Source organism: Sceloporus occidentalis, unplaced genomic scaffold, assembly GCF_023333645.1.
Source record: "Sceloporus occidentalis isolate IW3139 unplaced genomic scaffold, rSceOcc1.0.p SCAF_7, whole genome shotgun sequence".
NCBI classification, from domain to species: domain Eukaryota; kingdom Metazoa; phylum Chordata; class Lepidosauria; order Squamata; family Phrynosomatidae; genus Sceloporus; species Sceloporus occidentalis.
In genome coordinates this window covers 78,321,901-78,344,027 of record NW_028316987.1, presented here as the reverse complement: position 1 = coordinate 78,344,027, position 22,127 = coordinate 78,321,901, and the positions used below count along the sequence as shown (strand labels likewise).

Here is a 22,127-nt window from a genome sequence, read left to right as displayed (position 1 = left end):
TTTGGAGGAAGGGTGAGATAAAAATGTAATTTGCAAAGATGCAAAAGTATTATACTTAAAAATATATAACTTGCAAAATGTATTGCTTTCGAAGTAGTTATCTATTGTGCTTAGGAAGTACTGTACTTTCTTCACGTTTCAATTACACAATTCACCTACAGATGTGATCTACTACTGTTCTGTTTTTGTCCTTTAAGACACAATGGATGGATCTTACACCTTTTCCCTTCTAATTGCTGATGGAGTAAATTTGGTAAAGTCATGGTTGTATTCCAGCACCAAACAAAAATGTAGTTGATCACTAGAGCTTTTGAGGCTTAACTAGTTTTGCCCAAATCCTCTCATGAATTTTTTTCAAACTTTTTCAATTAGTTTTAATGTTTTTTAAAAACTTGTTAAATTGTTAAATAAGATTTAGCATTTAAATATATTCACACTGTTTTAAATTACTACCTGTAATGTTAGTTTTATTTTATGTTGCAATGCGAGTTTTCATTAGAGGGAGGCTATAAATATTTTAATAAATCAATAAGTGCAACCAATGCAAGCTTGATACAGATAATGAGTTATTAAAAATGAAGAAAAACGACATTTCAAATAGTTATGCACCTGAGAGTTCAGATTTTGTCCTCTCTTGGTTAAAAACCAAACATTTTCTTGTCTTGAAAGATTAAAATAATGACTTTCTTCTGGGAGATAGATAGTTAATTACTGAAAGCAAAACTATGGTATTATAAATGTATACAGTTGGTGCTTTCCAAACATGGGCTTGTCATCCATGGAGTGGAGAATCCATGGATGGCCCCACCTATTCTCCCCAGTTGCAATGTATGCATGTGGTTGTGTCCACACAATTATGTGTGCATCACGCCACCACTGAAAATAACGGAACTTGAGGCTTGTGTTTGGGTAGGGCCAGGGTTTGTAATGGAACCCCCATGGATACAAAGGGCTGACTATACTGTCCTTTCTAGCAGTGCACTTATCAAGTTTACATCTCTAGATGTTGCATATCAATCAAAGGATTATTTGATAACACCCTGGACTACACTTCTTTGCAAGCTTGCAAAATGCACCGAATTCAGTGTGACTTATGTCTGCTGTGTAAACATACAAAGGACTACTAGAACTGTGGTTCCCATGCATTGGCTACAGTTTCTATACTGTGCAACCACTGACAATGCTGGAATTAAAAACCATCAACGAACAACTTTGGGAAGCACCAGTGTACTTGAAGGACATGCTACGCACATACCTGCTCAACTTCACCAAGTGTGACAGGCTGAGTTTGGTATCGAGCTTTCGATCTCCTTTGCTTAATGTCTCCTCTGCTTCTTGTAGAGACTACCTTTGTTATTGGTTGAGATAATTTGTTAAATAAGGCCATCTTTTCTGCCAGGGTCAGGGTGGAGGAGTCTGGTTCTCCAGGCTGATCTTGTTCAAGGGCATCTTTGGCTTCTTTTATTTCTTCTTTAGCTGATGTCTTCTGGTGTGCAGATGCCTGCAATCTTTAAAGTGAAAATGGGAATTAGTACTTAGCATTGCTAAGCAGATAAATGTTTCCCCAGTGTTTTAGAGAGATAATAATAATAAAAAAATCAAGAAAGCTGCAGAGAAAGCATGAGAAAAGCTAAAAAACAAAATGTGGTCTCAGTCTAAGCACATGTAATTTGCTCAGTGTCATCTAATCTGACATAGAATAGTAGTCACACTTTGTTTCGTACAGCATCCGTGTTTGTGGAAAGACATATTCTGCCCTGAAAGAGTTACACTGATATAAAAAGTTATCCAGTCTTAAAAAGGGCATCATCTCTATCATATGGGAGCAGGAAGCTATGTATAAACACAGGCCTAAGAAAGGTTTATTCTACACACTCTACCTTGCCCTAGATACTAAATGCAATTCCATATAAATTTTTGTTGGGAGTTTTGTACACTGCATCTGATCCCCAGTTGTCACTTGGACACCAGAATATGCTTAACACAAGTTCTTATTTTTTGTGGGGTTTTCGGGCTATGTGGCCATGTTCTAGAAGAGTTTATTCCTAATGTTTCGCCAACATCTGTGGCTGGCATCTTCAGAGAAGTTCTTATTTGTTTGTTTGCTGCTGTTGCTTATTTGTATTTTAAGTAACCCATTGTACTGTTCCTTTGTGCTGTCCCTGTTTGTAAAATCAAAAGGACTTAGAATTAACAAGATAATGCTAGAGAACTTTAAAAATTCATGTGAAATGCCTCTAAAAATTCCTTGAAAGAAACTTAAAAACTAGGAACTGTTACTCTTTACTCCAATAAAATGGGCTTTTTTACTACTTATTAATATTACTTTTAAAATGTAAAGTTTAGTGCGCTGATTATAACTCATTACAGATAACTATGGCACGTTACAGACGCGCGTAAAGTACGTACTGGGTACATACTAGGGTTAAGAAAGGGTGTCCCTTCCGGACGCCCTAACCCTAGTACATACTTAGTACGTACAAAATGGCGGCGCCCTATACACATGGGCACTGCCATTGGTGCGTCACAACCGCGCCGCCTCCAAACGGAGCGGCGCGGAAGTGATGTACTGGCGCCGCGCAAAGGTGCCTGGGGCGCCCTTTCCAAGGCGCCAGAAGGAGCTCTGTTTCAGAGCTCCTTCCAGCTTTGCGTCACTGGGCTCAGCCTTTAGATGGCTGTGCCAGCAATGCAAAGCAGAAAGGGGCTGAGGGGCCCCTTTCTGTTTGTCTCCGCCACTGTCGGGTGTCCTTGGGGCATGAAGCCCCAAGGACAACCCTTTCCAGGCCGTGGGGAAGTGGCCTTTTGCCGCTTCCCCGCGGCCTGGAAAGCGGTGGATCGGGGCCTCAGAGGCTGCCGCTGTGGCAGCTGAGGCCCTGATTTGGCGAGGAAAGGGGTGGGAACAGGCCACCCCAAAAGGGCGGTCTGTAAACTGCCTATGTTTCTTGTGACTTGTTGTTTCCAAGCTCTGGCCTTTGAGATGTCCTTTGTGCAACTGGACTTATCCTCATTACTCAGAGGATCTTCCCAAATATATGTAAAGTGAAGCACACTGATGGTGCAGATGCACAATCCCTCTAGTATTCTGACTCCTTACACAGCTTTGCCTATAACACACCTTCCAGAAAAGGAGAAACAGAAAATATTCATCTCAGTACAGTGCCACCACAGAGGAAGCGGCAGGAATGATGGAGTAAGTGATTACATAAAGGCTACACAGTTTAGCACATATCAGGATCCTTGGCAAAAACAGGCAGCAACACTGTTATGTTGTGTTTTTTTCCCGTCTTTGTATCCTCTTCATTTATTTATTGGTCAGAGGCATTCTTATTGCCTGGTAGTCCACAGAGATCACACAGGGCAGATCTCCTCATACTCTGGGGAAAAAATTGTAGCTCAGTGGTGAACCTGTTGCTTTTCATGCAGAAGGTACCAGTTTCAATCTCCAATATCTTCAGGTAGAGCTGCAGTCTCCAATTAGAAACTCTAAAACTCTGGAGAGGCTGCATCATTCTTTGTAGACCAGTACTTCCCTAATGTGGGTCCCAGATGTCATTACATTACATTCTTGGAAATCCCAGCCAGCACTGCCTTTGTTTCAGGATTCTGAGAAGTGGGATTCAACTTCATCTGAAGATCCAAGTTTGGAAACAACTGTTATAGATATTTAGCTAGATGGACCAGTGATCTGATTCAGCCTGGAAAGCTTTCTATGTTCCAGCCCTTTGTCCACTGACTTAAGCAGCTGAACAAAGAAATTGAATGGTCTCTGGAAGACAGATACTTACTCTGTCCAACCTTTATTTAGAACAAATATTATGCTACAAGAAATTTTAAAGAGGGGCTAAGAGGCTTCACATCAGAAAACTGTACATTGATCTTCTACATTTCCACCCCCTTCCTTGGCTTTATCACTTCCATTATCTTTTCCCATCTTGCACTAACATACTGGAGTGCCTTATTGCTGTCTCAGTAAGGAAGACCTGAGGTGGGTTTGGGAAGCAGTCTCAAAGGACACAGAGAAGGAAGAGACTTTGTTCATACTCCATCTATATTCAGAAAGCCAGAAGGAAATCCAATATGTTGTCTGAAGGGTCAACACTATTTTAGTGTTTGGACCATTTATATCCAGAAAGATATATTATGTTGACCACTTGCACCAAAAATAAAGAAAAAGTCCCCCCTATTCAGCAATAACTACCGTAGATAGTTCCAAGTAACTTAAAATATGAATGCCTGGCAAAACAGGCTAGACAATGCAAACAAAGGCCACATGATAACTGTTAGGCATTTTGAAGCCACAGGTATGTGTTAGTTTTTCAGTAGTTTTATTTTCTGGTATGGTCTTTTGCATCTCTTTGTCTTTTAGTTATTAATATGAGGTGAGCTGTATGGAATCAAAGTAGAGGAATTTGTGCTTACACCTATAGGTGGTGCAATTTCTCATCCTTTCATTAACTCCGTAAGCTGCTGTTAGAGTTGGAGAAAAACAGAGGAAGGGGACAGGATGTGATCTCTGGGTTTTTCTCACTTCCTTTGTGATACAAGTGTCTTTGCTCAGGTTTTTACAACTGATCTCTCTCTCTCTCTCTCTTTTATATTTGAGAATAATACCCAATAAAACATAGATGAGCAACTGTGACTCTCCATACATTGTTAGGGCTGCATTCCAACATCTGCAGGGCCACTATTGTCCATCCCTGAACTAAAAATTGGTGGGGAGGGTTGAGAAAAGGTGGGGTGGGATGGACAAGCTCCTGATTCAAGCACTCAACAAGCAAAGATATGTGTTGCTTTTTCAGCCAAACCGAAAGGTGACAAAGAAGAAAAACATTCCTAAAATTTCCATCAAACTGCTCAGCACACTTAAAACTATGTGATTTTATAGATGCATTTGCTAGCAATGACCCTTGTGCTCCCTATAGCATGCAAGTTGCGTCCCCCAGTACCTGGTAGGATGTACAGTGCTCTTAACTACAGTGGGATTAGGTATCCTTGCCACTACAGTGTGGGTATTCACAGTACATGAGGCAGGGCTAGGTTGACTTAAGAGAAAATAGCCAAGGGAAGGAAAAATTCACAAGGAGAGAGAGAAGAGAACAGCATTTAGAAAAACATAACAGTGTTAACTGCATAAAGATGGCAATCCCCCCTTTAAAAGTACTTAACAATTATTTAATATAAAATTCCCTTGCCAGGATCCAAATAACGTGCAGTTATAATATGCTAGTTTCTAAAGAAGTTTAATCAGTTTTCATACATATTATTTTTTAAGTCTTTGCAGGGTAGAAATACCAGCAGTATGTAAGAAAATGACAAACAGTCCAAAAATACAGACTAGGCATCAATAGTGCAACAATACACAAGTAGAAGAAAGTTTCTGCAATTAGGGTTACAAATAACTACATTGCATAACAAATCTCCATTTATGGCTCCATAAGCATTCTTCTAATTCATGCTGTTTATTCTTATCCATATCTCCTTGAGAGCTTTTAGAAGCTACTCCTTTAGACTCTTAGGGGCTGTCAAACAGCCCCAAAGGGTGGCCTCTAGTCGCCCCTTCTTCAGCCAGATTGGGGCCACAGCAACTGCATGCCGCAGCCCCGATCTGACCTTTCCGGGGCGCAATAGCCACAGCTCCTTTGGCACTGCATCATGTGAACGCAGTTCTGGAGGAGTGCCATGGTGCCCTAGGGGTGGAGTCAGGGCATGCGTCATGTAGATGCTATGCCCCTACACCATCCCCAGGCCAAACCAAAGTGCTGGTCTGCACATAGCCTAACACTCAGAATCCCAGAGTCTATCATGATTGGGGATTTTGAGAGTTGTCATCCAAAAAAATACCTGTCACAAGCTCTGCCCCCATCTCCAAAAGCACACAACTTTGGGTACATCTACACTGCAGAAATAATGCAGTTTGAGATCACTTTAACTGCCATGGCTCAATGCTATGGAATCCTGGGATTTGCAGCTTAGTGGGGCACCAGAGCTCTCTGGCAGGGAAGGCTAAATATCTCTTCAGACTACAGTTCTCAAGATTCCATACCACTGAGCCATGACAGTTAAAGAGGTGTCAAACTGCATTATTTCTGAAGTGCAGATGGAACACTAGTCTTGTGCCGTAACACACATTTCTCAAAGAAGTTACCCCTTAGCACAGAAGCCTCTTCCTAACAATCAAGCTATTAGCATTTCATAAATGGAAATGTAAACCTCAATTTAAAAAGCCAGCAGAGTGGTGAAGCTAACATGTTTCCAAGACTTACGTTGCTGCAATGACCACTTCTTCAGTTGTAATGGGCTGGGTGTGTGACCTGTCTTGCATTCGCCTCAGTCTCCTCTCTACAGCAGTATTTCTTGAACGTGGTTTAGGAATACTTTTCCCATCAAATGACCTTTCCATTTCCTAGAAGCAAATATACACCAAAATGAATAGCCTAAAGAATAAAGGCCTCCTTTACCAAGTTTCCTATATTTGAGCATCCCTCAATTTGCAGTATACATTCACTATGGAGAAGAAAAGAAAGATGCACCAATGAAATAGTAAAGCATCAGACAACTAGATATCGTCTGCCTTTACAGACCTGAAAATGCCTTGCTGTGTTTTCTCCTACCTTATTTAGTCAGGCTCACCATCAGCTAGTGTGTGCAAAGCACTCTGTTGTTTGCTGTGGTGTATCTTCAAGTCATTTCTAACGTGCGGTAACCATAGGGCAGGTTTTTACAATACTAAGTTTTTTCAGTACCATTTGTTGAGAGGTGGGTTGTGCCAGTGGCGCCCTTTGAAGTTCGGAGAGTGAGACTTCCCTAAGACTGGGAAGACTGGGTTTCTTTGGCTGAACAAAGATATGAACTTGAGTCTTTCAGAGTCCTAGTCCAACATTCAAACCACTACACCATAATGGTTTACTAAAGGGGATCCAGAAACAAGTGCACAGAATTGGCATTTCCCTTTCAAATCATCTATGCTCCCATGTCTTTTTTCTTTTTTTTTTTAAAAAAAAACTTTCCAAAGAGGTTAGTGAAACAATAGTTTTACTGCTTTAGCACAAAGCCATAGCAAACCACAAAAATATCACAATATAATAAGAAATTTATAAAATTTATATTATAAGTTAAAATACATTGTGTGCATACACAGAATGTTAATATAATCTCTTAAAATAACTTTAAAAACACATTATAAACTTGACTAAAAATTCATGAAAAGAAACCCAGAGTGAGATACCCAATTTACTCGCCAGGTTTATTTGCCACAGAGATTTCAGATTTTCATGTTGATTAGATTTAACCTCTAAAGAGACAAACTTTGCATTTAAAATGTTGACAAATTTATATCTATCTGATAATAATATCAATTTATCCTGATCTGTTATTTCTTTTCTTTGCAGAAGTTTTCTCACTCAGTCAAAAATACAGTACACCAAAGTATTACATGTGCCAAATTCTCAACAAAATTGTGATCACAAAGACAAACTCACATTCAAGGTTAATGAAACATACAAGAGTGCCTCTAATACACCTATGATAATATTTTTACACACACATATACACACTTGTTATTCACTGTTTTGTAAATTGTAACACCTTAAAATGAAATAGGTAAAAAAAAATCTCATATATTGAAACAAACAGGATGCTTACCCTGAAAAGCAACCTCTTTGCAGCAACGCTCAGCTTGGCTCTTTCATCCAGCTTCTCCTCATCTACAACAAACAAAAAACTGGACATTGCAGTACTATCTAATATTTCCAGGACACTCCCAGAGCTATGATTTTCAGATGAAATGATAGGCAACTATGTACATCAGCACATGAACATATGTTCAGTTCACTGCAGGACAAGACCATAACTCTCTAATGAGAATTTTAGCTGAAATGTTTTATAAAGACAATCACTTCCAGTTTATTTTTAAAGAAAGGACTCTTCTGTCCTAAAATACCACAGGGTGAAAGTGTGTAAAAATTATGTAAAAATTGCAAATAATACTCTTCAATGGCTTCTCAGGGCACAAGTTGCCATTTAAGGATCAATGTTTTTTTTAAACATCCAGGGAGTCTGAGGGGACCACACTGGATGCCTGGGAGGAATTATCTGGCCTCCAGTTTTCAACCCTGAAAGCAAAACAGGGAGTGCAGACAAAGCAAATCTGCAGCAGTGGAAACAGGCAAAAGGCCATTTTGTTATTAAGCTTCAGGCTGCTGTCTTCCTCCAGGTTGTTAGGGATCAAACTCCAGATGCTGTTGAACTGCAACTCCCAGAATTCCTTATCATTGGCCATGCAGGCCATGGCTGCTAGGAGTTGCACATTGTCCATGTTTGTGCTACATCATCAATCATAAAGCTTTGGTTGGGGCCACTAAAGAGAACCAAGAGGGACACAGTAGGTCTGAGGCATGTGACAAAATAGCCTGCCGTCTATTTCCACTATTGCAGATTTGCTCACCCACATTTCCTTTTTGCAATCCTGCAGTTGAGAAATGAAGTCTTGCTGTATTGTCTAGAGTAGGAGTGGGCAACTGTGGAAGAGTAGGGGGCTGCATTAGCCCCCCAGGAGACCTTGGAGGGTCGGTCTTGCCACATCCACTCCCACAAAGAAATGCACACTTTTACCCCTCCCCATGCTATTTGGAAAGGGCAAATGGAGTATTTTCATCATGTTTGGGGGCCTTCTTGGACAATTTTAAGCCCAGGAGATTCCTTTTAAAAAATGGAAGTGAGTGGAAATAACTTCTTGTTTACTTTCTGTTTCAAAAAAGGCCTCTCTTGGGCCTGAATTAACCCAAGGTGGGCACAAAAGATGGTGGCAATGCCCACCATCCTCTTGCAGGAATTTGGGGGCAAAAAGTATTTAAAACATTTTGCAAATATTTGGTTAAAAAGTTTGACCCTTGGGGAAGGGGGCCCCCAAACATGGGGGAAGTAGTTTGGGGGGGGGGAGTGCAACACACACACACACACACACACACACACACACACTTTTGATGGTCCCTGGGGGCCACTTTGCCCACCCCTAGTTTAGAGCATTACCTTTGGCCAGGATATTACCAATGACCATTAAAGGACTGAAGACATAAAATTTGAAATAACAAAGTGAGTATAGGTAGAAGAAACTTCTTACCATCAGGAGGTAGCATTTCTGGACTGAATGTGGACCTATGGAGATTATATAAAGGAAAACACAAATCAGCTAGATGGCAAAAGCATGTCTCTAAGTCTCATCAGAAGGGACAGCAAGAAGATTACAATTCAGAAAGCTTTTAAAGTTTCAGTAATATTCTCTTTACGATGACCCTTGAATTAGGAAGGTAAGGAGTTCTAGCCAGGTGTGAGTTGCATGGAGAATGATGTCAGAAGACTCATAAAAAGGTCAACATAAAAAATGCTCTTCAAGTTGTTACAGCGCTGACTTGTGTCTCAGTGTCTGTAACTTTTATTTTTCAAAAGAAGCTCACCTTAAAGCAAAAGCATTTTAAAAATACTCTTTCTGTGCATATAGATATATTTGGATCAGTTCAGAGTAAATACTGGACTTTTAGGAAAAGTAACACTGGCCACATCAGTTACTTTAACCGAGCAGTATTTACATTACATTATAAATAAAAGACCTTGGAGAAAGTAGACTGATTTTATTACTATTAAGTTTCAGTCTGGATAATGCTACCCCAGGGTGCTCAGCTACACAAATGCCTACCTATCTGTTTCCTTTCGCTCTGCTGAAGTTATGGGTTGAGTCCTAAATCTCTCAGAAGTCTTTCTACTTTCCCCAGGAGAAAAATAGCGTCTTGGCCTTCGTGACCCTCTTTCGTGTTCAGCACTGCCAGACAAATCAGTACCTGATGTTGGCATCTCAAAACGAGATTCACTTTTTGCCATGATAAAAAGCACGGAGAAAGGAAACAAAGAATTAGGATAGAAGTGGGAAGGGACAGGAGGGGAAGAAAGAGGAAGACAGAAAAATGAAGGACAAATATAAGCATCCCAACAAATCAGTCCATCACAGATCATTCTGCATGCTCCTAGAAAACCATGCACAGAAAAAGTACAAAGTCATTCCATTCCAGCCTCCCAACATCAGAACTTGCACAAAGCAAGCAGAAGCACAAATGAACAAGAAAATTCAGGCCAACTCTGTACCAAAGAGGCACTAGATAGGAGTTGGACTGTGTATTGGAAGTGCAGCAGAACGCAACTGATGTTGAGTTTTGAGTGCCATTTATGCCAAGGACGTGCAAGTGTCACACCATTTAAAAAAATATTCAGAAAACATCACCTACAGTTCAGGTTTCTTGCTGGCATTGGCAGTTTCCAAAAAGGCATTGCGGAGCTGGGCAACAGAAACTTTGGTGTCAACCATGGTAATCTCACCATTAGGGATTTTTCCTTCCATGCTCTGAAATTCCATTGTGTTCTTTGCAACATGCTCCTTATGTTTGAAAACTTCTAATTTAGGAGAACCAGTATAATCAGAGAGGGAGCGAGTAAGGATCTTCTGCTTCACTGGAACCTCTTCCCGAGCCTGAACTTTCCCTTTAGTGCTTTGATGATACATGACTCTTTCACTCCTTTCATTGTTTTCGCGAGTCTTCATCAAAGTTCCAGGTATCTGCTGCTTCAGGTTCTCTATCTCTCTGTCAGGTTCCACAGACTTTGGTTTGCCCGTTTGACGATTCTCAACATCACCTTCTCTTGATTTGCTCTCCCTGTTTTTCCCTTGTCTATGGATTCCTGAAGGCAAAACTGGTTGTCTCTCCTGCTCAGTCTCCAAAGTGGAGTAACTGAGCTTTATTGGTTCAAGAGCCTGTGGCAAATCAGTTTTTCCATTGTCCATTGACACATCCGGTGGGAATCTATTTATGAAGTTGGTGTTAGCTGGCTCAGGATGGCTGCTAACAGGGTGGCTTTCTCGTTCTTCAGAGGCCACCAGCTTAGCTGTATGAGCAATTCCAGCGGGCTGGACATAGCCATGCACTGGTCGGCAGAGCAAACCGAGTGGCTGACTGGCCACCCTATGGAAAGCAGATGTTTCTGACTGAAGAGGCACGAAATTAGCAGGCACTGGGCGAATCTTTCTTTGTGACACAGTGTCTGCTAGAAGTTCAGGGCTTCCACGAGTACTTTCCTCTTTCACCAGTTTCTCTCTAACTTTTACTCTTTAAGAAAGAAAAATGGATTAAAATGTGGCATGGCTGCAACTCAGTTGGAGAGAAAGAGAATGAGAGAGTGAATGTGAGAGAGAAAATAACATGCACCAAATTTGGGAAGATTTAGCAACATTAAGTATTAATTACTGTTAAACTAGATGATGAGTGGGAATATTAGTTGACATTCCTAACAAGTGGTCTTTATAAATCCTAAGCCATGGATGTCAGTGAGATTCCAGGTCATCAATTTCAGTATAGCCACTGTTCTGTCTACATCTGTCTTCATGCTTTGCACAAAGGTTTTCTCAATAATACATAGTCTGCTGCATCCAATTTGCTGAAGAGGAAATGGAAATGAATATGGCCAAATGGAAAAAAATAAGGAGAATAATGCTTTTCATTTATCTACATTTACTGCTTTAATTCACAAATGGCTGCTTCATTCTGAAATGTTTTTCAACACTGACAGCACTCATGCTTACAGGAATAAGAAAAAGAGAAGGCTTCCTTACCATTTTTTATTTCTTTTTCTTATCAACATTGGTATCAAAACATCATAGGAATTGTAGAAAGGGGGAAATGTAATTTGAAGTGTAAACAGTGATAGAATTTTCTAAACAGAGAACAGTACCTATTCTTAAAGGCATCTGCTTCATTTTTACTGTTTTCATTATCCGTTTATGTTGGTCTTTTCCTCAGCAAAATCATGAGGAACATGAAACAGTAAAATAAATAAATAAAGTGTATTTATTGTGTGCTTCCAGCAAAGGAGGGAGGGTACTATGTTATTTGTATTTTACTACAGACCAAAGGATATCTAAATCCAGCATTCTGTTCTCACAGTGGACAAGAAACTGCTTATGGTCAGTCAACAATGCAGGACATGAGTTCAGTAGACCCCACCTACCCATATTAGCCATAAACCAAATTATGCTCCACTAACCAGTTTTATCTCCTTTAAAAACTGCCCAACCCTCAAGCCATCACTACACCTTGCAATAGCAACCTCCATGGTCTGACTATGCACTGTGTGAAGAAACATTTCCTAACCAGAAGTCTTGAGAAACATATTCATACAGTAAAACAAAGGATAAACAGGATACATTAGCCGTGTAGCCCAGGAGCTGGAAAGCTTGGCATACCTAATTTCTATTTCTTTTTAAAATGTTAAGTACCGATTATATGAACCTTTCTACTACATTTCATAGTCTAGTCCTATATATACTTGCACAGGAATGGATTGCATTGGATTCAATTGGAATTATGTCTGCATGGATATACGTTTGCAAACCTAGGCTAAAAAGCATGATGCTTATGGTATATAATGCTTCATTGGTGTAAATGCTTGGGAAGGCAGCCAGAACAGAAGTGGGGAGAGGGAGTGGCACCCAAGTATTGGTTTGAAGGAATATTGATCACTATATTTTTTTGTGGGTTTTTCGGGCTATGTGGCCATGTTCTAGCAGAGTTTCTTCCTGACGTTTTGCCAGCATCTGTGGCTGGCATCTTCAGAGAAAGATTCTCTGAAGATGCCAGCCACAGTTGCTGGCGAAACGTCAGGAAGAAACTCTGCTAGAACATGGCCACATAGCCTGAAAAACCCACAAAAAACTATGGATGCCGGCCATGAAAGCCTTGGACTTTACATTGATCATTATGCTGCTAGGGGCCTGCTTTGTATCAAGATATATCTGTAGCACAAGGTACACAAGGTACAATGTGCAGCTGTTGGTGCCACCAGGAGTTGCCTTTGAATAATTTGTATTTTAAAACAATACTTTAGCTACCTATTGTTTCCATTTCTACTTAGCAGAATTAAGGCAAGAATCCAATATGTTGTGAATTTTTGTTCACACAATGAGAATTTCTCCTCCTTCTCCTTGTAGTGGTTTGGACTCAACCAAAATCTACTTTGGAATATCTCCCAGCCTTTTAGACCAAATTTTGAAGATGTACAGAAAGGCTGCAGGGTCAAGTGTACCTTCCTCAGTGACATCACCAGGGATGTGTGGACCACACCAAGTGACACCCTAAGGGGTATGTGATACCACTGCTCCTCAAACACCTACCTTTTGGCAGAAATGGGCTGCAGCATTCACCTGCTTCCCTTTAAAATGATTTAAGGGATTGTGGGAATGGGATGAAGCTCAGTGGGAGAAGAAGGGAGAGGCCCAAATTTTTTAAAAAATTACAATTTTAAATTCCAAAATGTGGAATTTTTACATTTTTAAAGAAATTTGAAATTTTTAAATTCTTTTAACATTTTATTTAAAACCATCACAATTTAACAAAATCTTCACTATGTACATGCCGATACATTTAGGTTGTGCAGGTGATATTGTAATTTGAAAGTATAATTTTAATTTTGCTAGTTGTTTATGTCACAACTATTAGCATTACATTCAGTAGTATATGGGAATTATGATTTACAAGTAACATTAGTGCAAAAAAAAATTAACTAAGGATTCCATATGGTGTGAAATGGGAGAGGGTCAATGGAGGATTGACACCATGAGTTACTGCACCAGGTGACACCAACCCTAGTGACACCACTGCCCTTACTGCTTCAATGACAAGTCTTTCCATCAGAAGAAAAAGCTAGTTTGTTTCTGCAATACAACCTTGCGCATTTCAATAAACACAAAGCTGATACTGAAGACTTTAAACTTGAGAAGGAACCTGTGTGTTGTGTAGATGTAAAGCTCCCAATATTATAACCACAGTTAGGAGGCTGATAAAGGGTTATTATGAACTCATCGTGTTTCCTCCCAGGTCCTGCCTGCTCATTTACAAATTCTTCCACTGTGTTAAAGCAAGGATTATGGACTCTACCTATGGCTTATTTTAACCAGGATCTCAATCAAGGTTTAAAGCTGGTAAGCACGTTCTGGCTAGCCATAACCACAACTAGGACAACAGTGGCTCTGGGATTTTGTGTGGGATGAACAATTCATGCTCCCCTCTCTATTAATTATGACTGCAGTCCACATATGGTATTTCCAAAGCTTTAAATATTACGTGATGCTTTCTTTAAAAATATGCGCTGTTCAATAAGAATAAGTGTCCAAATATTAAATTATTAACAAAAAAATCTCATTGCTAGTGTGCTCTATTGTTGTAAGCAAATGAAATTACCTTTCAACAAACATGTTATGGGACAGTTCACCTTTTGTTCATTCACCTGATTTTTATGTTAGAGTCTCATCCACTGAGAGACTAACTCACTTCTTTATGTGCTGTAAGAGTTGTATGTGTAAACATACAAAATTGTCATGACATTAATTAACATTATGCTCCTTTGCATTTTCATGAAGAAAACTACACAATATGCCTGAAGACGTTTTTGACCTTAGTGCTTGTAACATTTTGCAGGCTTGTGTTCTGTTGCAATGCAAACCACAAGGGAAGAGCAATGCATTAATGACAGGCTAAAGGCAATGGCTGAATTTAGCCAGTGTTTACAACTTTGGAGTAAACTTTAAGAGTCAGTGCTAGTGTTTCCTACCAAAACATCAATTAGTTGTAAGTGACAAAAAAAACAGGAATTCCCAGAGAAAAGCAGGTTCACCCAAGGAGTTTATAAAACAGAAATTGTTTGTACTATTCCAGTGCCATTAATGGTGTCAATGACATTTGTTAAAAAGATAGTGGAGGGAAAGGACAAGGGAAGGTAACAATCTGATTGTTATTGTTGTTATTATCATTTAAGCCACACAGCTAGACAGAAGGATACCTGGAGGGCCAGTTGATAAGTGAAGCTGTTTCCCCATCCGAATCTTTCTGAAGAAACCAATCGGGTTTTGTTTTCCCTGCACTACTATAGAAAATAGAGCTTCAGGAAAAAAATAATTCTGGCAATATGTCAACACATGCACACTCAATTTATCTGCTCCCCCTGGTTTAATCTTAAACAGTTTTCTTGTGATTCATAACAAGAATCAGTGCTACAAAATTTAAAAGGCAGGCTTGCAGTTTAAGAATAGCTGCATGTGAATATAATTAAGAACAAATCTACAAGGTACACAGAAGAGTTTTGTTGAAGAAAAAATGAACTGCAGTACCTAGATAATGTTTTTGTAAAACCACACATTGAAATCTTTTGTCAGCCTGGTTTTATATTTAATCTGAGCAGTAAATTCCCAAGAAACAAGGCAGCAGCACCCTCATGTTAACAACGATATGTGACTTAATAAGATTAATTCAGAAGAATTTTGTTCTTTGTGAGATTTATTTTGACTGTTCATTTTTAAAACGGGGTGGAAAGTCAAATGAAGAGTAATGGGGAAGGCATACAAAATGTTTAGCCTGAAGACTCAACCCATCATATAATTACAATCGAAGTCACAGCTGGACAAAGTGCAGCCCACAGATTCATGGCACCTCTAACTCTAAAAATATTGAGGACCACAAAAATGGCCAATCACACTTCTTGAAGCTACTGGATATCTGGAAGATGTGAGGGCCTCTTCTAAGCCCATTTTTTTCAAAATGATTACTGGGGAAGGGCAGAGAAATGAGCCTAAATGGCCTATTGCGTCATTTGGAAGCTTCAGAGGTACCACTAGTTTCAGTATTTCTGTAGCCATCTGTCCCCATTGTTTTAGGGACAATACCAGGTTCAAAATGGGGGACACAGACCTTTAGAGCCCTGGGGAATGAGTGAACCTGAACCCATGGAGTGGCCCAATTGGGTCCTTTACTCTGCTGTGACATATCTGGTTCCTATTCATGTTTTGTACAAAATAATGAAATAAGGTATTGCCTTTGAAGTACCAAGGTGAGACCTGGATAGCACAGGTTTCTTTCAATGCTTCTCTTTTCTTTTTTTACTCCTTCCCTAATATATTCACAGGGTCACCATAAGTGGACTTGAAGGCATATACACATGCTGCCTGCCTGCTTGCCTCCTCCTCCTCCTCCTCCTCCTTCTCTCTCTCTCTTGCCCTGAGAACTATGAGAGGAAGTAACTTTTCATTTACTTAATCTGCTCTCATGTGAAAGAAAGCGCAATGAGATTCTACGAGTAACAAATACTTAATCTGGCAATGATCCAAAATGGAAAGTCAACATTAAAAATGCACACGTAAGATTTCCAGTGACTAATCATCTTCAAATAAATTTTTTTTGGCAGTGGTCATTTGCATTGGGAAAAAGCAAGTTGTGTTAATCTTCACAGCCAGCTGCAAACTGCACCACACAGAAAAGAGTGTAGAGGAGTGACATCTATGTTTTTTCCTCTTCCACTAGTCACCATTCCTGCCTCAAGAAAGTGACATGGCAAAGAGGTTAGGGAGTTTGTTGCCAGAGCTGACTAGCTTAATCTCTCTTACAGAGAAGCTTTAGCTGGAGTCCCACTGATCTGCGATGCAGCCAAAATGGAAAGAATGAGGGAACTAGCTACATTAATCCCATTGACACGAGTTCTGCTCCAGATCTGCTTCAAGTGTAGGTTACTCTGATCTCTGCTAAAGCTCCAGATGAAATTTATATTGAATTTTCACCCTGTGTGTGAAGGAACACATGTTTGGTATAGAGAGGGGCAACTTGGGGCTCTTCTTTCACACTACACAATTGTAACATTTTGCTGCCACTTTAATTGCCATGGCTCCAAGCTATGGCATTCTGGTATTTGCAGTTTGGTGATATATTTAGAATTCTCTCTTGGAGAGCTCCTGTTCTTCACCAAACCATTAACTCCAGAATTCAATATGCAGCCACAATAGCTGAAGTGATACCTAAGTCACACAAATGTGTAGTGCGAAAGGGACTTCAGTCTGCAACTGTCATCATCCCTGACCCAGGATTATACTGCCCAGGATGGATGGGGGTTACAGTCCAACAATATCTGAAATGTCACACATTCTCCACCTCTGTTTTACAAGAAAGATGTATACAGAACTATCAGAGGAAATACAAAGAAATATAGTAAGTAATTGCAATTGGGAATGATTTTAAAGACATACATTTCTGGATCCAGAAAATGATTTGTTGATTATTTATGAAGTGCCACAAAGATGTGGTACAATTTTTAAGGACACTTTTCCTGCTGGTACTTCACTGCTTCTGCATCCTTTTTACTTGTGTTTGGAGGGACAAAATGCAAGCTTTGTCTACAGGTTTTCCTACAGTGCTTCCAAGACTAATCTTCCTCTGTTTTGACTTTTAGGTCAACAGTATGGAACAGGGAAGAAATGTTTTCCACAAAGGGCACTTAAATATTTAAATACAGCCAACCCTCCATAATCCACAGATTTTTTTATCCATGGATTCAAGCATCCACAATTTTAAAATATTTTTAAAATGCATGCTTTCCAAAAAGCAAATATTACCTTTGTCATTTTATATAAGGAACACCATTTGTCTATGCCATTGTATTTAATGGGACTTGAGCATTCATGGATTTTCTTATTCATAGGGGGTCCTGGAACCAGACTCCAAGGGCCCAGTGTATTCACCTTTCTTTGAAGTCACTCAGTGCAAGTGCTGCTAGAGCTCCCAGCTGTGGTTCTTTCTTATGCTTAGCGTGTGATCTCAGGTAATCAGTGTCATTTAATAAACATGATGAGCTAAATCCAATTGTTCATTCCACCGAGAGCAGACCCACTGAAGCAAAGATAAGTTGTTCAATTGACAATTTGTGGTGACATAGACACCACAAATTCATTGGGTCTACTGTACTTGGGACTAACAATCAGATTTAGCAAAATATCAACACAATGCTATCCAGTCAATCACAAATAGTCCCATATGGATGACAATTAGTGCAAATGAAGCCCATTCAGAATGAAGCAGTGTTTTCCGAGTAAGCAAGCACCTTCATGTCCTTTCCCAGAAATCCTGTGAATTGCTGAATTCCATGAGTTGTTGGGGATGGTTGGGGGGGGGGGAGAAAAAAATAATGAACTACTACCAGCGTCGTATAAAGAAATGGTCTACTCTTAATCAAAATTTATTCCCACAAAAATATGTACTTAAATTACTATATAGGACAGAAGAAATCTGATAGAAATAACTTTGGGAAAGATGGAACCCCTAGATGCTTATAAGACCATGTCTGGAACCTTATTTCCTTGGTAGTTCAATGGCTCAGAAGGTAGAAGAAGCTGTATTACAAGAAATAAAGTCAAAAGAATGACCAATGAAAAATGGCCACTTTTGTGTCATCTCTGCCTGCACAGTAAAAACACTGAGTTGCTCAAATGGAGGCGATTGCAGAATACATACGAGTGTGAAAAGAAAGCATTTACCTGCAGTTAGTTTACAATCTCTACTGTGAATGATGAATGCCGCAGTATGCAATCCACTTAAATTGAAGTGCTTGAGGTTAGGATTTGTCCCACTTATTTCAAGGATGTTATTTATAAAGCAACTTATTACAAAAAGGAAAAAGCCCTCTAAAAACTGTGGAACATAACATGGAAAATAGGCTGCTTAATTAATGAGGTCTTCAGACACTTTCTCTCTCTTTTTACAACTTTTCTATGTAGTGAGGGGCACTGTTCCAGTTGAGTCTAGGGCAGATGCAAACACTAAACACACAGGACTGTAAGAGCTCTTTGACAATTGAACTGACTAGTTTGGAGGTGGTGGATTCTTCTTCATTGGAACTTTTTAAACAGATTGTATGGTCATATATCAGGGATACTTTAGCTGTGGATATGGCTCTTGGGAGTATCTCCTAAATCTACAATTCTATGATGACTGTAGGACACTGGATTCAGATGAAATTACTCCAATATCCTTCCAAGAAGCCCGTGTGTTTGAATGCAGAAGCAAAAGAATGTCATTTGGGTTGGCCACTCCTCAGTTTCTATGTAGACTGATCTTCTTTCCATTGGTTTGCTGCCAATACAATTAAGGCACGATTTGGGATGGTAGTCCCTGATCAGCCAATTGCGCTCATATGTATGTAAAGGAGTGAGCAGCTCCCTTCAAGCAATCTGGCACTCTCTGACTGAACTTCTCTTCAACAACCATTAGTTCTTCTTACTGCCCAGCATGGTTGATTTGCATTCATCAGATGTTTTGGCCAACTCCATTAATCTGCTGCCAATCCTACCTCCTTTTCCCACTCTGTTACCTTCAAAATTTGCCTTAGTATTGAAAATGCTTTGCAACTCTCTTCTTATTTATTTTCTCCCCTCTCTCTAACCACCCTAACTCGCAATGACATATAGCTTGGTTTTTGGGTTTTCTCTCCCCCTAGTACCCAATCTGTGACTGGCAGCTGGGCATTAAAATATTACTCCTTCTCTATAAAGTTTCAGGTAGTTTACATTTATTCTGACATAATAGCAGTGTGGTGTAGTGATTGTAGTGCTGGACTGGGACAAGACAGACCTTAGTTCAATTGCCCACCAAGCCATGAAATTCACTGGCTGACCTTAATCTCTTTCTCGCTCTTGCTCAGACCTACTGCACAGATTTCTGGAGTGTTAAGGAGTGGAACCACCTATGTCATGTTGAAGTCATTGTTTGAAAGACAAAATATAAGCACAAAAGCATATTCCTAGCAGCCACTATCATCCAATCATGTGGAGACAGTACTGTAGTATCATGACTTGGATAAGTTGTCTTGGGTGCTAGTAGGTATGTGCGGGGGGAGGGGGGGAAGAGGGATGCGGTTGATGTACCTAGTGATGTTTATCTACTTAATGCATCATCAGCTTCTGACACTATGTATCAGGAGGGGGCAACTGTGTAGCAGCCCTAACTAACATAGTCAGTGATGAGGAATTCTGGTAATTGCAGTTAAACAACATCAGGGGTGACATGATTCCATCCTGTGGATAGAAAATGGCAAAATTGATGTTACTGAGTTTTGGGTTGCTTGGGACTGGTTTATACACTTGGGATTTTGGTGTATAATATAAGAATTTGTACAGGTATTTCCTTCCTCCAAATTCAGATGAAATGAATTTTTAAAGGCATGTGTATTCTGATTGTTTCAAGAGCATTCCAGAACTTTTTCCCACAAGCAGCTATCTTCTTACTAAACAGAAGTTGCTCATACTTTTTACAAACCTGCAAACCTGGGTCTGTTCTTAGATACTGAAACATTTATTCTTGTAAGACAACAACAGCATCTTCCCTTTCAGTGGATTTCAACCTATACTTTGCAATCTGTGTCACATTTTAAATTCCTTCTCAAAGTTCATTTTGGAGAATCTTTCCAGTTGTTCCCCCTCTGTGTCTCTCTTATCTGAAATGCTTGGGACCAGAATTGTTTTGGATTTTGGGGTGGTTTATTTGTGGATTTTGGAATACCTGTATTTGCGCATACATACAAAATGAGATATCTAGGAGCTGAGACCCAAGTATGAATACAGAATTCATTTATGTTTCCTTTACACCTTACAGACATAGACTGAAGGGAATTTACACAATATTTTTAATAATTTTGTGCATGAAACAAAGTTTGTGTGTATTACACCACCAAAGAGCAAAGGTGTCACTAGCTCAGCCACCTATGGAAACATTTTTGGTTTTTGGAATATTTTAGATTTTGGAATTCCAGATAAGGGAGATTCAACCTGTAACACCAAAACTAAGTGCATGCTGCACAGTATGCGCAAATGTATTAGCTTGAGGTGAACTCGTCACTTCCTTCTTGTCCAACATTCCCCTTGTCATCATCATCTTTTACCTCATCAAAAGTCAAGGTAATTTAATGTCCTTTAATAATGTCACTCTATAAGGAGTGAAATGTATCAGCAAACTTACCCTAATCTGAGGTCACTGAGGGAATGACTTGATTGCGTTGCTACTAGCTGCTTTGGTGAGGAAAGGGAAGCTCTGTGAGTTTGCTTTGGCGAACTTGGCACTTCACTTAGGGAGGAGTCATGGCCCCAAAACGAGAAGGATGTGGAATTCTCTGATGCAGAAGGTATATCGTATCGATTGGAACTAACCTCTGAGGATTTCTTCTCATTGTCCTCATTCAAACGCAATTTTTCTCTTTCTGGAGAACTTTCCCTCTCCTGCACAGAATACTCCTTTGAGTCTGAAGCAGCAATCCTCATCTCCTTACTCTCCAATTTTGAAGAGTACAAAGAACTGAAGTCTTTACGTTCATCCTCTTTTTTCTCACTCTTCAATACCCTTTTTTCATCCACATCTTGCTCCCTCCTTGTCCTGGTGTATTTGGATGAAAATTCTGAATCCACATCAGAATCGATTGAGAGTCCATATTTTTCAGCCAGCTGGCGCCGTCTCTCTGCCTTGTACCTGGCTATCCTTTCTGCCTTGGACTCAAGCCCTTGGGAATCCATGACTAATGGGCTGTAAGAAGGTGGTCTGGTTTTTCCTTCAGCAGATTCTGCTTGGTATCGGGACCTAGACTGATTCTCCACTGAAGAATCTGATGTTTCTTCTTCATTTGATCTTCCTATAACAATATAGATAAAACAGCAATTTATACTACATTTTCTCAATAGCTGTATTTCCTTCTTTTTAAAAAGACAAACCCCCACTCCTGAAAATTTTTAAATATGTGTGTATGTGCTATCACATCCATCCAGATGCCATGGTATTCAGTACAAACTGCAACATTTGCCCAAAATTAGAAAAGTTACTTATTAAATATACTTCCTAGAATTCCAAAACCCGTTTAGCTATGCTAGCTAGGGATTTTTGTACAGATTGCTTCAAATAGGAGTTGGGGATAAGTCTTGCTCTCACAGATCCCTGAGAAAATAGCTATTTCTGAGCATGTGTTGTATGTTTTAAAGTGGATAAGGAATGTCTGCTGTGTCAGATTGAAAGGTTCTCTTTCCCACCCTGACATCTGGTCAGCCAGTTATATTCAGAAACTCTCACAAGCAGAATATAAAGGTAACAATCCTCATGTTCTGTCCCCCAGCAGGTGATATTCAGGAGCACTCTTTCTCTGGACATTTAGGCTAGTCTTGGTATGCTTGGCTAATACCAGTGGGAAGGTGGGAAGCCGCTTCTACAGCTTATGAAGTCTAGCAGGATACCAGGTTC

The 22,127-nt window shown here is 39.8% G+C and overlaps 1 protein-coding gene across 6 annotated transcripts in view; it reads right to left on the bottom strand.

Annotated features, from left to right (window-relative positions):
- LOC149310004 (supervillin-like) overlaps positions 1-22,127 on the bottom strand; it is a 131,144-nt gene that overhangs the window by 46,954 nt on the left and 62,063 nt on the right. For 4 of the 6 annotated variants that reach the window (XM_089533455.1, XM_089533457.1, XM_089533454.1 and 1 more), the window contains exons 6-14: positions 20,865-21,528; positions 14,875-14,958; positions 10,275-11,150; positions 9,692-9,862; positions 9,119-9,153; positions 7,642-7,703; positions 6,264-6,403; positions 4,947-5,042; positions 1,256-1,508 (exon numbers count right to left, since the gene is read on the bottom strand). In XM_089533455.1, the coding sequence (XP_089389581.1) occupies positions 1,256-1,508; positions 4,947-5,042; positions 6,264-6,403; positions 7,642-7,703; positions 9,119-9,153; positions 9,692-9,862; positions 10,275-11,150; positions 14,875-14,958; positions 20,865-21,528 (2,381 nt within the window). The remainder of the gene's footprint in view (positions 1-1,255; positions 1,509-4,946; positions 5,043-6,263; positions 6,404-7,641; positions 7,704-9,118; positions 9,154-9,691; positions 9,863-10,274; positions 11,151-14,874; positions 14,959-20,864; positions 21,529-22,127) is intronic. The other 2 variants (XM_089533458.1, XM_089533459.1) reach the window with 2 other exon arrangements.